Source organism: Tinamus guttatus, unplaced genomic scaffold (genome assembly GCF_059628265.1).
Source record: "Tinamus guttatus ecotype Peru unplaced genomic scaffold, ASM5962826v1 Tinamus_guttatus_pri_ptg000397l, whole genome shotgun sequence".
Taxonomy (NCBI): domain Eukaryota; kingdom Metazoa; phylum Chordata; class Aves; order Tinamiformes; family Tinamidae; genus Tinamus; species Tinamus guttatus.
Window position 1 is genome coordinate 647,535 of NW_028288931.1, and position 12,593 is coordinate 660,127.

The 12,593-nt window shown below is 43.2% G+C and overlaps 1 protein-coding gene across 1 annotated transcript; it reads left to right on the forward strand.

The window, feature by feature from the left end:
* The first annotated feature begins 615 nt into the window (after positions 1 to 615).
* On the forward strand, positions 616 to 8,707 carry PSMB2 (proteasome 20S subunit beta 2). The gene is made up of 6 exons (XM_088531055.1): positions 616 to 724; positions 1,939 to 2,061; positions 2,567 to 2,637; positions 5,846 to 6,008; positions 7,470 to 7,519; positions 8,468 to 8,707. Exons 1-6 carry the CDS (start codon positions 634 to 636, stop codon positions 8,573 to 8,575), a joined length of 606 nt encoding a protein of 201 aa, XP_088387181.1. The 5' UTR covers positions 616 to 633; the 3' UTR covers positions 8,576 to 8,707.
* Positions 8,708 to 12,593: the final 3,886 nt, after the last annotated feature.

The following is a 12,593-nucleotide window of genomic DNA, read 5'->3' on the forward strand; positions in this document are numbered from 1 at the left end:
TCCCCCCGCCGCTCCTGCAAGGGTTTTGCTGCCTCCCTTCACAGTTCAGTTCCCCTTGACTGCATAGATCAGCGGCTGCGGAATTTGTGCCTAAGGAAAAGTTGCCTTGCAAGCAGCGATTTTATGTGTCTTTCCCCTTGGACCTCTGCAGGGCTTCCATAGAAAGCAAATCCAGGCACCTGCTTTGGCAGGGACAGCCAAGCCGCCCTGGTGCTGCTTGGCAAAGCACGTGCGGCAGGAATGGGGTTTGCAGTGACCACTCATTTTTTACGCGTCTGCGTTAAGTCTTTTCCCTCGGATTGCGTTCCTCCACAACAAGCCAAGCGCACTGGGACGGCACACGGTGCCGAAGCGCAGGCGGCAGCGCCTTTGTGCCAAGCTGCGGGCCCGGAGCGCCCGCCTGCAGCGGGGCGGCTTTGCACGGGGGCTCCCTGGGCTCCGGGCGCCCTCCCGGCCCCGCGCGCCATGAAGCGCCGGGAAGCGCCGGGGCCGCCTCACGGCGCCGCCACCTTCCCGCCTTCCCGCCTCTCGCGAGAGCAGCGCGGTGACGTCATCGCGGCGCGCCCCGCGCATGCGCGAGCGGCTGCGCTGTGTCACGGCGGCGAGGCCCGGCGCGGCGCGGCGTGGCCCGCCATGGAGTACCTCATCGGCATCCAGGGCCCCGACTACGTCCTCGTGGCCGCCGACACGGTGGCGGCCACCAGCATCCTGCAGATGAAGCACGGTGAGGGGCGAGGCGGGCAGGGGGGGCCCAAGGAGGGGCCTCGGGCGCGCTCGCCCCTCCGCGGAGCGCTGGGGTCCCCGCCTGGGCCGAAACGTCTTTTAGCTCCTTTTCGTGAGGGAAAAAGGGCTTCTCCTGCCCGCGAATTAGTCACAAATCAGACTTTTCTACCTGTTGTTGTGATGCTGTGGACTAGAAGCTTTGTACATACATGATACAATATTATGCAAGGCAAAATGGTCCTCTAAATTTAAATACGGAGTGTTTAGGTGCTCTTCTTCTTTTTTTTTTTCCTTAAATACACTACACTGTTGATAAACTTTCCACGAAGCCGTTAACGTTATAGCTAGCAGTGCTGCTACCTGAGTAATGCATTTTTTTTTCAAGTCTGCCCTAATCAACTGGAGCCGTGTTAGCAGGATAACTGTGAAGCACTTCAGCACATCTAAAATGCATATTTGACCTCTTTAAGCAAAATATTTTGTGAAATAATGGGGTTGCTGCAAAATGCTGTGTTGGTTATCTTTCAGGAAAATATATCTAATTTATTTGTTTTTATTTTGAAAAATAAGCACGGAAAAACTTTAAGTATTTGAAGAGAATATGGGTGTTTAGTGATACTTTCTTCAAGTTCTAAGTAGGTTGCAAAAATGGATCAGTCTCAAAAGAGAGGCAGAACTCTCCAGACATTGAATTTCTGTACACTTTGTAGATGCTCTAACTCACAGCTTGCAAGGGAGGTTATTCAGCAGCATTTAGTAAATGGAAGTGAGGTTCGGGTGTGGAGATTGAGCATTTGTCCTCTAGACCTGGCTGCAGTTTTGAGGAGCAGCCTTCCCTGTCCCCAGCCCTGTTTGAGTTCTTAGTTATGTCTCACATGAGCAATAGTTGGCTTTAACTGGTCGAGATTGGTGTCTTAGAATGATCGCAGAATGGTCATCTCTGAAATTTTTGTCATCATTTCAGTGTAAACAAAATCATATATTCCTGGAATTCCTCTCTTCCTGAGAAAAGCCCTCAACACCTTCTATCTTTGTTTCTCTTGGAAAAGAGAAACTGTGGAAGATGTTTTGGGTGTCATTCCAGGATGCGACACAGTTATCAAAGTATTCTAAATTAATGTTTCCACAAGAAACTGTGATGTTTTAATGGTATTGGTGAAATAATTTATTCTTTTCATGACTATAGCTTTTGATGCTATTTTTTTCTTTGCCTAGACCATGACAAGATGTTTAAAATGAGTGAAAAAATCCTACTCTTGTGTGTTGGGGAGGCTGGAGACACTGTACAGTTTGCAGAATACATCCAAAAAAATGTTCAACTCTACAAAATGAGAAATGGTGAGTGAAGGATGAGAAGTATAAATGAGTTTTTTGGAGATTTAATGTAGTTTACAGTTGCATGTTAGCAGGAAGTGCTATTTTTTTCAAAGTGTGTGTAGTTTTAAGTATTTCTGCATTTCAGATTGTCAGGAAAGGTGCTAACGAAGGCAGGATATCCTTGTTGTAATATGAATGAACAGTATGGTAATAGATAATATCTCCATTGCATAACAACTGTTGTCAGTTTTTCTTGTACACTTGCATGAAAAATTCAGACTGCAGGTGTAGTATTTTACAGTTATTGTCCATTTTAATGGTCTGCATAGACATGAGCTACCTGATCTTTGAGTGCCGTTTTTGTGTGGTTTAGTATAACTGTAGTTTGTGGAATAAATGTGAATTAGCCAAATAAATACCATGTTGTCATTAATATATTGTTATTTCACAACAAGAATGACAAGTCAAAGTGAAACATGCCTATAGACTTGCACTCTTACCAAACACATATGCATTTCTTCACCAGGTTATGAATTATCTCCTACTGCTGCTGCAAACTTTACACGCAGAAACCTAGCTGATTATCTACGGAGTCGAGTGAGTAGCATCCGAAAGAATTTGACAGTTTGAAGCATCTACCTTTCCAGTTTTTATCAGTTCTTAGAAGTTAGTAGTATTTTTTTTGTAAATAAGAGCAGTTAGCCTAAAGCTCTCTACAGTTTTAAATGTAAAATCTACAGTAAAACATGGGTTGTCAATTCTTTTTTTTTTCCCTTGCTTACTTTGCTTGATGTGCTGTACTAAGACCTGAGTGGTTTCTTCAAGTGGCTGCTTTGATGCCCTAAGTGTTACTTATATTTCTCTCTGTTTCGAACAAAGCGGACGCCCTGCAAAGGGAGAGGAGAGCAAAGCTCTTTGCTGGAGGAGCAGTGGTGCTGGGTGCCCGTGCGGTGCCTCGGTGGCCCTGAGCTGCCTGGCAGTGACACCTTCTCCCGTGACCCACGCACGTGCCACGGGTGAAGCTGGCTGAACGCTTTGCCCGCTCGCATGCAGGCAGTCATTATGTAAGACTAAAAATATCACTAATGAGAGTCGTAATCAAGCTTTTTTGCAAACCTGGCTAGCAGGATGTGACATGATGCGGCACTGTTGTTCTCCTCTATGTGCCACGTCCCTTGAGCCCTGATCTTCTCTGCGCCTCCCCTCCTTCCTGAGCCCCTGCTTGTCTTCCAGCTCACCTGCTCCAGATGGGCAGCACAGTGGGGAGGACACTGGCAAAGGCAGATGTGTTTATTTACCGGAGACGAAATGTTGTGCTGTTGCAGATGGCAATGCCTAGAGCAAATGGTGCACTTTGACACTACTGTCACACTACAGCGATCTCCGCACTGCAGAGAGGAGTCTTTTTTTTTCCTTCCTCTCTCTCCATTCTTTAAAGATAGACTTCATGATTTGTTTGCAGGATTTTGAATTTGATGCTATAAACTAGCTTTCTTTATCTATTTAAATTGCATATTGGATTGCAGGAGCCTCATTATTATGTGCATGATAATAAAAAAGCAAGGTAATAACCTCTGCTGGGAGGAGGAAGTAGTTCAGAAGTAGAGAATTTGGTGGGGAAAAGATGCTTAGCTTGTTGGTGTGTTGACATTTCACTACATAAAACTTATTCTGTTATGGAGGGCTAGGAGGATCTGGGAGAGTGGCTCATACTGAAATGAGCTGGTTTGGGGCACTTAAGCAGCTGCCACAGCGCAGCCCAGAACAGAGCTTGTTCTTCACTATTAACTGCTGTCTGGGTTCCACGTTGAATATCTCATGGCATCCATGTTTTCTGATAGGACTACCTAAAAATTTGTTTTGGAAAAATGCTGTCATGTTCTGGAGTACAGAAAGGGGGCTCGAAACTGTCCTGAAAGGCATGTAAGTTGTAATGGTTAAATGATTAGGTTAAACGTGCAAGGTCAGGAAGGAGCAGCTGTCCTGTAAGAAGTGAATTAAAAGGTGCTGTGTTACTTAGGGGTGTCTTGGTGGGCTTCTTGTAAGTGTATCCCCTCGTTTCTTGTGGTGCAAACTATGAAGTGTAGCAACCTTGAGCTTGTAACTTCAAACTCGTTGCATTATTGTGCTCTTTTCTGATGACTAGGCTGTGTGTGTGTGTTAAAAAGTTGTGTTCTCTTTTTTTTTTCTCCCCTGAAACACAGATCTTGCACTTCTATCCCGTGTTTAAAAGAAGTGTGTATGGGTTTCCACTTTTGTTGCAATCGAGGCTAACCTGGAAAGTGCCGTGGTGTCGGCTACGAGGCAGCGATGCTGCTCGTCACGGCTGCCTCCTGCAGCCTCCTCACTGCTGCTCCTGCCAGTCGTGCAGGCGCCGGGCTCAGTGCCCTAGTGCATTAAGGTGCAGCACATTATTGGGGTGCTTGTGGGGAGCCAAACTAGCGGTTCCTGCCCCCAGACCCGCTGCAGCGCAGCTCCTTGTCGCGATGCTATGTTTAATTATAGGTGCCGGGGTCTGGCCCGGGTCCAAGGCTCGTCAGCTCGCTCGCGCTGTCCACGCCTGGCAGGATGCTTCCTCGCGCCCCCCTCTCCCCCTTGCTGTGACTTTGGCTTCCGCCAGATGTCACAGCGCTGCTCGTCACCGCCCAGCCTGCCGCTGCTGAGCTGGGTGTTTCACCGTGTTTATCACAACTGTTCTCCTCAGCTGTAAATTCTGAAGAATTTCACACATCTCTTAATCACTGTAGTTATTTTAAATCAAACAGCATGAAGTGTAAAGATACTTTGGATGAAAAATATTGCCTCCAACACCAAGATTAAATTAGCAAAGAAGTGGTGTTTTGAATTTCTCCTGAAGTGTTAGCCAGCCAACTGCTTTGGTAGACCCTTGCAATCAAGCAGTCTTTCAATGAGCTTTGAACTCTTGGCCTGGATTTACTTAAAATCCAAGGCTGCATCTGGAGGACTGTGCAGTTATTAATTATAGGTAATACTAAGCTAACATTTACATCCTGATCGACTCTGTCGGTGTGTGATAGTTTGAGTCACGTTGAGTAAATGAGACGGAAAGGATTGAAGTGTAAAGAAGATCCCGGTCCCAACACAGAGGTGTTAGTCCTGTGTTAAGTTGCACTGAAAATTTTTGAAAAACGTTGCCTTATCTTAGTTGTCTCTTTTGAATGGAAATAAACAGATTTCCTAACTTTTCCTTACTCATATGATCCCGTTAGCCTAATATTAAAAACTAAAGGTGGTTCATGCAATAAGAGCCTAACTGCCAATTAAAAAGGCAGCATAATGTTATAATTGTTCACACTGTATGTAAGTTTTCTCAGATTTACTAAAAAGGTCTACGATTGCCTGCAGTGCAATTGAGGAAACAGCAAAGTTAAAGAAGTTTTCTGTAAAATGTTGATATTGTGCTCTCATGTTGACAGCAAAAATCCATGGGGCTTATGTTGAGATGAAAAACTCCGGTGTGCAAATATTTTAATTTAAGTTTTCTTCTTTAATTTGAATGTGCTATAAATACTGGCTTTTTGTTTGTTTGTTTTAAATCTGTTACAGGAGAATCTTTGCCAGTTCAGTTTTGCTTCTGGTAGTCCATTGTATTGCCAATCTGGCAGTAAAGGCCTAATCTGGTCTTCAGTTCATATCAAAGTCTCCAATATCTAGTGTTGGTATAGTTACTAGTAGCATTTTATGACAAAATTTTAAATCAGCTCTGTTGATAGTGTGCGTAACAGGGGATGAAGGTTGCCGGGCCTGGGCATGGCTGTCCTAACCAGCGCGGTTCTGTTTGCAGACCCCCTACCACGTCAACCTGCTCCTGGCTGGCTACGATGAGCACGAGGGCCCTGCCCTTTATTACATGGATTATCTGGCGGCGCTGGCGAAGGCGCCTTTCGCAGCACACGGGTACGGGGCGTTCCTCACCCTCAGCATCCTTGACCGCTACTACAAGCCAGGTAAGTAAAGCCCGTGGTGAGAGGGAAGGATTCTCCTCCTCCTCCTGATTACTAAATTAAAGGTTTATAATTCTGAGTCGGGCAGTCCAGTACAGTTGCTGCAGTATTACAGACTTGAACTTTTTGCCAGGCTAAGAATGTAACATTAAAGATTGCCTTCTGTTTTTCCTGTAAAGGTAATGTGAAACTAGACAACCCTCTAAAGTTAAAGCATAACAGACTAAAGTTTCATTTATTCTAAAACATGACTAGGCTTACTTGGGCAATTAGCTACTAATTTGTGTTTAATAGATAGCAGTTTGATACCTTTATGTTCCTCTTTGCTTGTCTACTGCTTATGAAACATACATTTTCTCAAAGTATCAATCTTCAGTGTAGTCTCAGATCTGTATCTTGGACTGACTTGATTTTTGTCATACTGGGAACATACAAATGAAAATACATTCTTTCCTAGTGAGAATATCTCGGTCCTTTCCAGTGTGATCGAGATGAGTTGAATTTTTAGCTTTATGCACATGGTAACTGTTGATCATGATTCTCCTGTGTGTCAATAGCTGTCTGAAGTCTTATATTTTGAATCATAATTCAGTTCTTACATTGTCAAAGAATAATACCCACATATGCACATGAGAAAATGTACAAAGATGGGACTCCTGCTCATCTGTCACTTCTGCATTTAGCTATAAAACTAGCTCACTCCTTGTGTGTGGAGCTGGTAGCATAGCTATTCAGTTAGTAATACTTTTATCTTTCCTGGGACAAATCCATCGTAAGCTGGCAGTTTTATTCTAATGGGAGTTCTGCCTAAACAATGAGTGCAGGTGTAGAACAAAAAACTCAAAACAAAACCTCTAGAAACAACTTGCGTCTGATCCACAGAGCTGTTTTTTTCCTCCAATTTCTCATGTCCTTTGAAAATGATACTGCTCTGTTTTCCTTATTCTTTGTGAAAGGAGAAAATTAATGAATTACAATATGTTGTCATGGCTTGCCATCTCTTTAGAGCGCTGGGTTTTATCCTAACGTGTGAGAATAGCAGGGGCATCACACACGTGCCTTTCCCATTATTAGAGCTAATACCCAGCAGGGAACGTAGCACTAAAACCCATCTCCACCTCCTCTCGCTGACTTGCAGCCGGCCGTGGCCAGATGGAGCTGATTTAAAACTGTAATAAACTGGAGGAGAGAGAGACGGCTGGACTTCTCCGGAGCCCGCTCCCCGGCCATGGGAGGCAAAATTCCGTCATGCTTCCCATTCAGTGGAACAAATCGATTCTCAATGGCTTGTTGCAGCGCGAGCGCTTCAGCGCGGGGCATCCTCAGTACATCTGGAAAGTGTTTGCTGTGAGCTGAGAAGGAGAGGGCTTGGTGCTCAGCTGAAGAGTTGGTTAAATTTAATAAAGTTTCTGTTGGGAGAGATGGCCTCTAATTAAAGCAATCTGTGGATGTTTTCTCTTCCAGGTATGACACGTGAGGAAGCTGTAGAGCTCCTAAAGAAATGTCTAGAGGAGGTGAGTTGCCAAACTTAAGCCCGTGTGATCTTGAGAAAGGAATGTTTGTTTGCATTCATTTGCTGATATTTTTCCTGTTCCTCTTGTTGCATTTTTTTCTTGCTTTTGCCAGAAGGGGTAATAAATACACATTGGCCAGATGTGGAATAGCTACTGAGGAAAAGGATTTGTGGGCATTTGCATTGTCTTAGCATGGTTCATGTCCTCCAGAATGTAAACTTTAAGCTTAATTGCTTTTCTTTACTTCTGCTTCTTCCATGCTTAGCATAATATTGATACAGACAGCCTTTGACTTTTCCTTTTATGTTGTTTCTGAACATAATGCAAGCATCCTTCTCTTGTTTGGATTACATGAAAATAACCACTACATACTTTTAAGCACATTTCTCTTCCAGCTTATGAAGGAATATCTGAGATGAAGATTTGATCTTAGGAAGATGATCCACTTTAGCATAAATATATCCTCTCAGACTGCAAGTCTTTCATTGTAGGAAAAAAAAAATCTATCTGTCTTCAAGAGACAGAATTGAATCAAAAGTAGTAGGAAACAACTAGGGAAATCTTGGGAAGAGGTATTATATGAGGAATTCTATTTGCCGTCTTTTTGAAATACTTTGTGACCGAAATTGTAGCCCACTCTGACCTTCCTGATCTTTAAATGCCTTCCTTCCGTGTTAACAGGCGTGGTGTATTTTGCATCTCTAGCCTAGTGAGGCTGGTCTAACAAGGACAATCTCATAACAGGGGGAGAAAAAAAAAAAAAGCTTATTTTACTCATAGATTTCTAAGCAGTAGAAAGCACCAGCTTTTGTGACCTGAGGTACTAGGAGCAGCCAGGATAAAAAGTTAGAAGGGAGAACTTTCTTGATGTGCACCAGCATATCCCTTAAATTGTGCTTTTATTTAAGCTTTAATTGTATCTCATCTCTCTTGTCTTTTATTGAACAGCTTCAGAAACGCTTCATCTTGAATCTGCCTTCTTTCAATGCCCGGTTCATTGACAAAGATGGCATCCATGAAGTGGATAATATATCCCTTACAAAAGTGGTATCCTAACCCCTAGGATCTTTCTTCAGTGATCTCTTTTTTTTTTTTTTTTCTTCTGTCTGCTTTCAGATTTTTCTGTTCATTTGAAGTACACAAGTCATGTACTGGGATATCAAATAAAGATTGACATTTATATAGCCAGTCTTATCTTTTTATTCCACTGATCCTTCCCAAAAGTACTGAAGTAAATCATTCACAATGAGTATGAAATTTGATGGGTTGCTGATGGCTGCACATTCAGGTTGCATATTCTTTCTCTGCTATTCTGAGACATTGTATAAAGTTTATTTTCCTCATTAAAATCTTTCTGCCTAAAGCTCCCTTATGCATGGGGGGACTGATACTGCATTTTCTACATGATTTGCCATCATCCACTTTAACAATTCCGTATCTGTTGGATACTTCCAAATATTTCCACCATTTGCTTTATAGAAACCTAGTTTCAAATCTAGGTATCAAAAAGTTTATATGTATTGTATATTATATTATGTATATTATTAAATATATATGTATATACACACACACACACACTATATCACCTGAAAACAAAGATGGATGTGCACGATTTATGTGTGGAGACTGTGCTTCGTGTTTCAACATCTAAACTCTTGTGACTGGGAAAGGTAAGTAACTGAGACAAGCTGTCCTGGCTTGTCAAGGCTTTTTTGATCTTGCCCTGTATTCCCATTTTACAGGCTGTGTGAACTGGATTAAGAGATCGAGACTTGCTCAGTGTCACCAAAGAAACTTGTCTGCAGTGCTTTAACCGATCCGGCTCCTTAAGACTGGCCTTACTTAAATCTAATTTTGAACTCAAGCCCCATCAGGCTTTGTAGTTTTTAATTCTTTCCAGAGTGAATTTAATTATCAGCTGTTTTTATTGTAGTCATGGCTACAATGGCTTTTATTTAAAACCAATGACATATAACAAACATTTTGCTAAAACAGACCGTTTTTGAGAAACTTTTATAAGAGAGGAAATCCCAAGTATTTTTTCTTGGCAGGTCACATTTAACATAAGTAAAATCTTAAGAGTCTTCTAGTTCTTCTGTGACTGAAGTCTCACCCTTTCATGTTGCATTAATGTATTTTTTCTTTAGTTTAATATGCAGCATCTCTAATTTATTTTACCACTGATCTTGAATGTTTTTGCAGGTTTCTTGTTTCTCTTTTCAAAGTCATTGCAGAGTGCCTAAGTTGATGTGATATTTTTGTCACTGCATATCAAAGCAGAAATGTCTTATTGGAGATGTTCTTTGTTCTGTAGGCCCCAAAACAGGGGCGTGCTACTGTTAGATCATGTGTTAGATCATGAGGATCTGCCTGGAGTTTTTATTGACACCAATTTGCATGCAGGTGATTAATAAACACAGAATGATTATTCTATTGCAAACACCCGTGTTGGATTCAGGTTGGAGGGGAACATATGTTTTGCCCGAGGGCAAGGGCCAGGCTCTGAATCTGCCATTGACTGAAAGATAGAAGGGGTTGCAGCAGCAGCCAAGGGAGCAGCAACCTCTAGAAATGAATAAATGCGAAGCAGAACAAAAGAACCGGTCCAAAGCATCAGGGTGTTCTTTCTAAGTAGTTTATCTTTGGGACACTTTTGCTACTATTTACACTTTTAACAGAGAGAAATAATATTGTTGCCGCAGCTTTGTGTGTTGTTTTAAAGGTCCATAGTATTGATTTTTAGCTTCACGGAAACTTAAATTGTGATTTTTCAAGTGTAATATGCGATCTGCTTGATAAGTGTTTGAGACTTCCTATTTCAGTTCCTTGTGGGGGAGGGAATAAAACCCCCCTTATTTGCAGTAACTGCTTTAGTTTTAGCCCTAAAGCATTTGGAAGCTGTATTTTTCCTGGAATCCAGGAATACCTTTTAAAAGCATTCCTTTTCAAAAGTGCCTGCGCTTAGCACTACGTGTCTCTTTGCAAGATAGCTTCTCTGTAAGCATAATGCTACAAAGAATAGTTCTGTCTAATACTGCAAGTTTTTGGATCTTCACGTATGTGTTTTTGAAAAGCGTGCTTTAACAAAGGTAAGCATTTGTGGTTATTGTTGCATCCACAGTGAGCTGTTCTGCTTTGCTTTGGCTAGTAATTCTGACCATATGTTTCCCTCCCGAAGCCTCAGGGCCTAAAGAGTTAACAAGGCCCTTTTTCTCGTTTCAGGTTTCCTGTTGAAGGCTGCTCTTTCCCCAACACCGCATCGTTGCCCCGGCTCATCCCAGGAGCTGCCGTGAGGTCGGTTTACAAGGGAGCGAGGCCCGGGAGCCCGCGGCCACGTCCGTGTGCTCCTGCTGGAGGAGCATCTCGCATGGGGCCGCAAGAAGCGGCAGCGCCGCCTGTACGAGCACTTGGCTCGTGCCGGTAGACCCTAGGAGGGCTCTTACACAGGGAGAAGCTCTTTCCTTGGTGGTGATTGTTATCTTTTAGTGAAAGGAAAACTGCATTTCCTTGTGTAACTTTATGCCTGTTAGGAGCATAATAACAGAGGTCCTTGGTGTTTGTGGGCAGCTGACTGGTGTAGGTGTGCCTGGCGGCAGTGTGTAACGTATCGGGGTGTCCTGCAGCCCTAGAAATGACAGGGGTGCCTAGAAACCTTGGGCAGTAAAGCTGTGTGGACATTCAATGGCAGTGACAGCTGAACGTAGGCAGCAGCTCGGGACAAACAGGTAAAATCTGAATTAGCTGCTGTGTAAACTGCAGTTTGGGGGCTTGCCCTGTTAAGGGGTTGGTACTGGGCGAAAAGGCTTCTGTTTTTTCCTGCTGAAAGGTTAAAACACTTCCCCCTCCTCTGTACTCGGCCGACACACAGCGCTGCTGATGGGGAGAGCACCCTGCTCGTTCAGCAGCGCCTTGGCTTTCCGATACGTCTGCTACCTGTGTCACACAACACACATCGCCTGTACGTGAGGAGAATACGTTTATCCTGCTCATAAAAATAGGTTTATCCTTCGACCCTTTTAAAGTTCCTTGTCTTCAAAGGTTTAACCCTGTGCCGAGGTTCAATGTGTTATCAGTCTGCCATCAACAGTAACTAAGTGCAGGAAATTCTCGTGCGAGCGCTGATCAAGCTAAAGGGGAATAAGTTGTTTTAATGGATTAAAAAAGAAAAATGAAAATGTTGAAATTAATATTTGTTGCATTTTCAATGCCCTTGACAAGTTCAAACCCCCGTGTGCTTGTGATCTGCTGAGGACTACGTTAAAAAATAAGTTAGTTGTCTCGAAAATGTGAAGTGACATTTTAAGCGTTTTGGTTCTGTGCTAACGTGCAATTAGGTAGTTATCCAATAAGCTTGTTCGTGTAGTCTAACTGGAGACAGCTGTGGAAGGGGTAGAGAAAACCCCTTACTGTGTGATGTTTAAGGGATCTGTTTCAGAATTACCCGTACGTTCTCTGTGTAATGTAGTAGAGCATTAAAGATTAGCAAGTTCTTTTTAAAGAAAATTAAACTCTGCTAATCAAATCTATGTAGAGGTAGGGATAAAGCAGATGCCTACATCTGAGTACCAGCGAATGCAGGGTAAGTTTGGGATCTATGGCTAACTTAATTCTGTAAGGCAATGATCCAAACCGCCTGAATGCCGCGAGATGGGAGCAACCAAATACCCCCCTTCTCTGAGGTGGTGACCTGGGTGAGTGCATTTTGGTGAAATTCTTCTCAACCTTCTTCAGTCTGAGTCTGGCACTTAATGCAGGCTGGTTGGGGCTCTTGTTTTCCCAAATCCTGGATGTTTTTCTCCCTGCTTGTTTCTCCCTGTGTGCGACGTTTTGCCCATTTGCACAGTTAATAGTCAGGCCTGGCGCTTTGCAAATACCGTGTGGCTGCCCTAGCCCTCCAGTGATTAAGTGGTGTTTAGTATCCACACACATCATGGCTATATATGCATGCTAAGATAGGCTAATAGTGGTGGTGGGCCAGACTTCTACTTTACACATTTTTTGGCTGACTGATTTCAGTAGCTTTTTGTTTGAGGGGCGGAGGAACCTTTTATTTTTAATTAAATTTCCTTACAGC

Bases quoted from the DNA above. Each gene is read 5' to 3' on its own strand.
- PSMB2 (XM_088531055.1), top strand. From the start codon at position 634: ATGGAGTACCTCATCGGCATCCAGGGCCCCGACTACGTCCTCGTGGCC. The intron at 725-1,938 runs GTGAGGGGCGAG...TTCTTTGCCTAG, and splicing joins CATCCTGCAGATGAAGCACG to ACCATGACAAGATGTTTAAA. The intron at 6,009-7,469 runs GTAAGTAAAGCC...TTTCTCTTCCAG, and splicing joins TGACCGCTACTACAAGCCAG to GTATGACACGTGAGGAAGCT.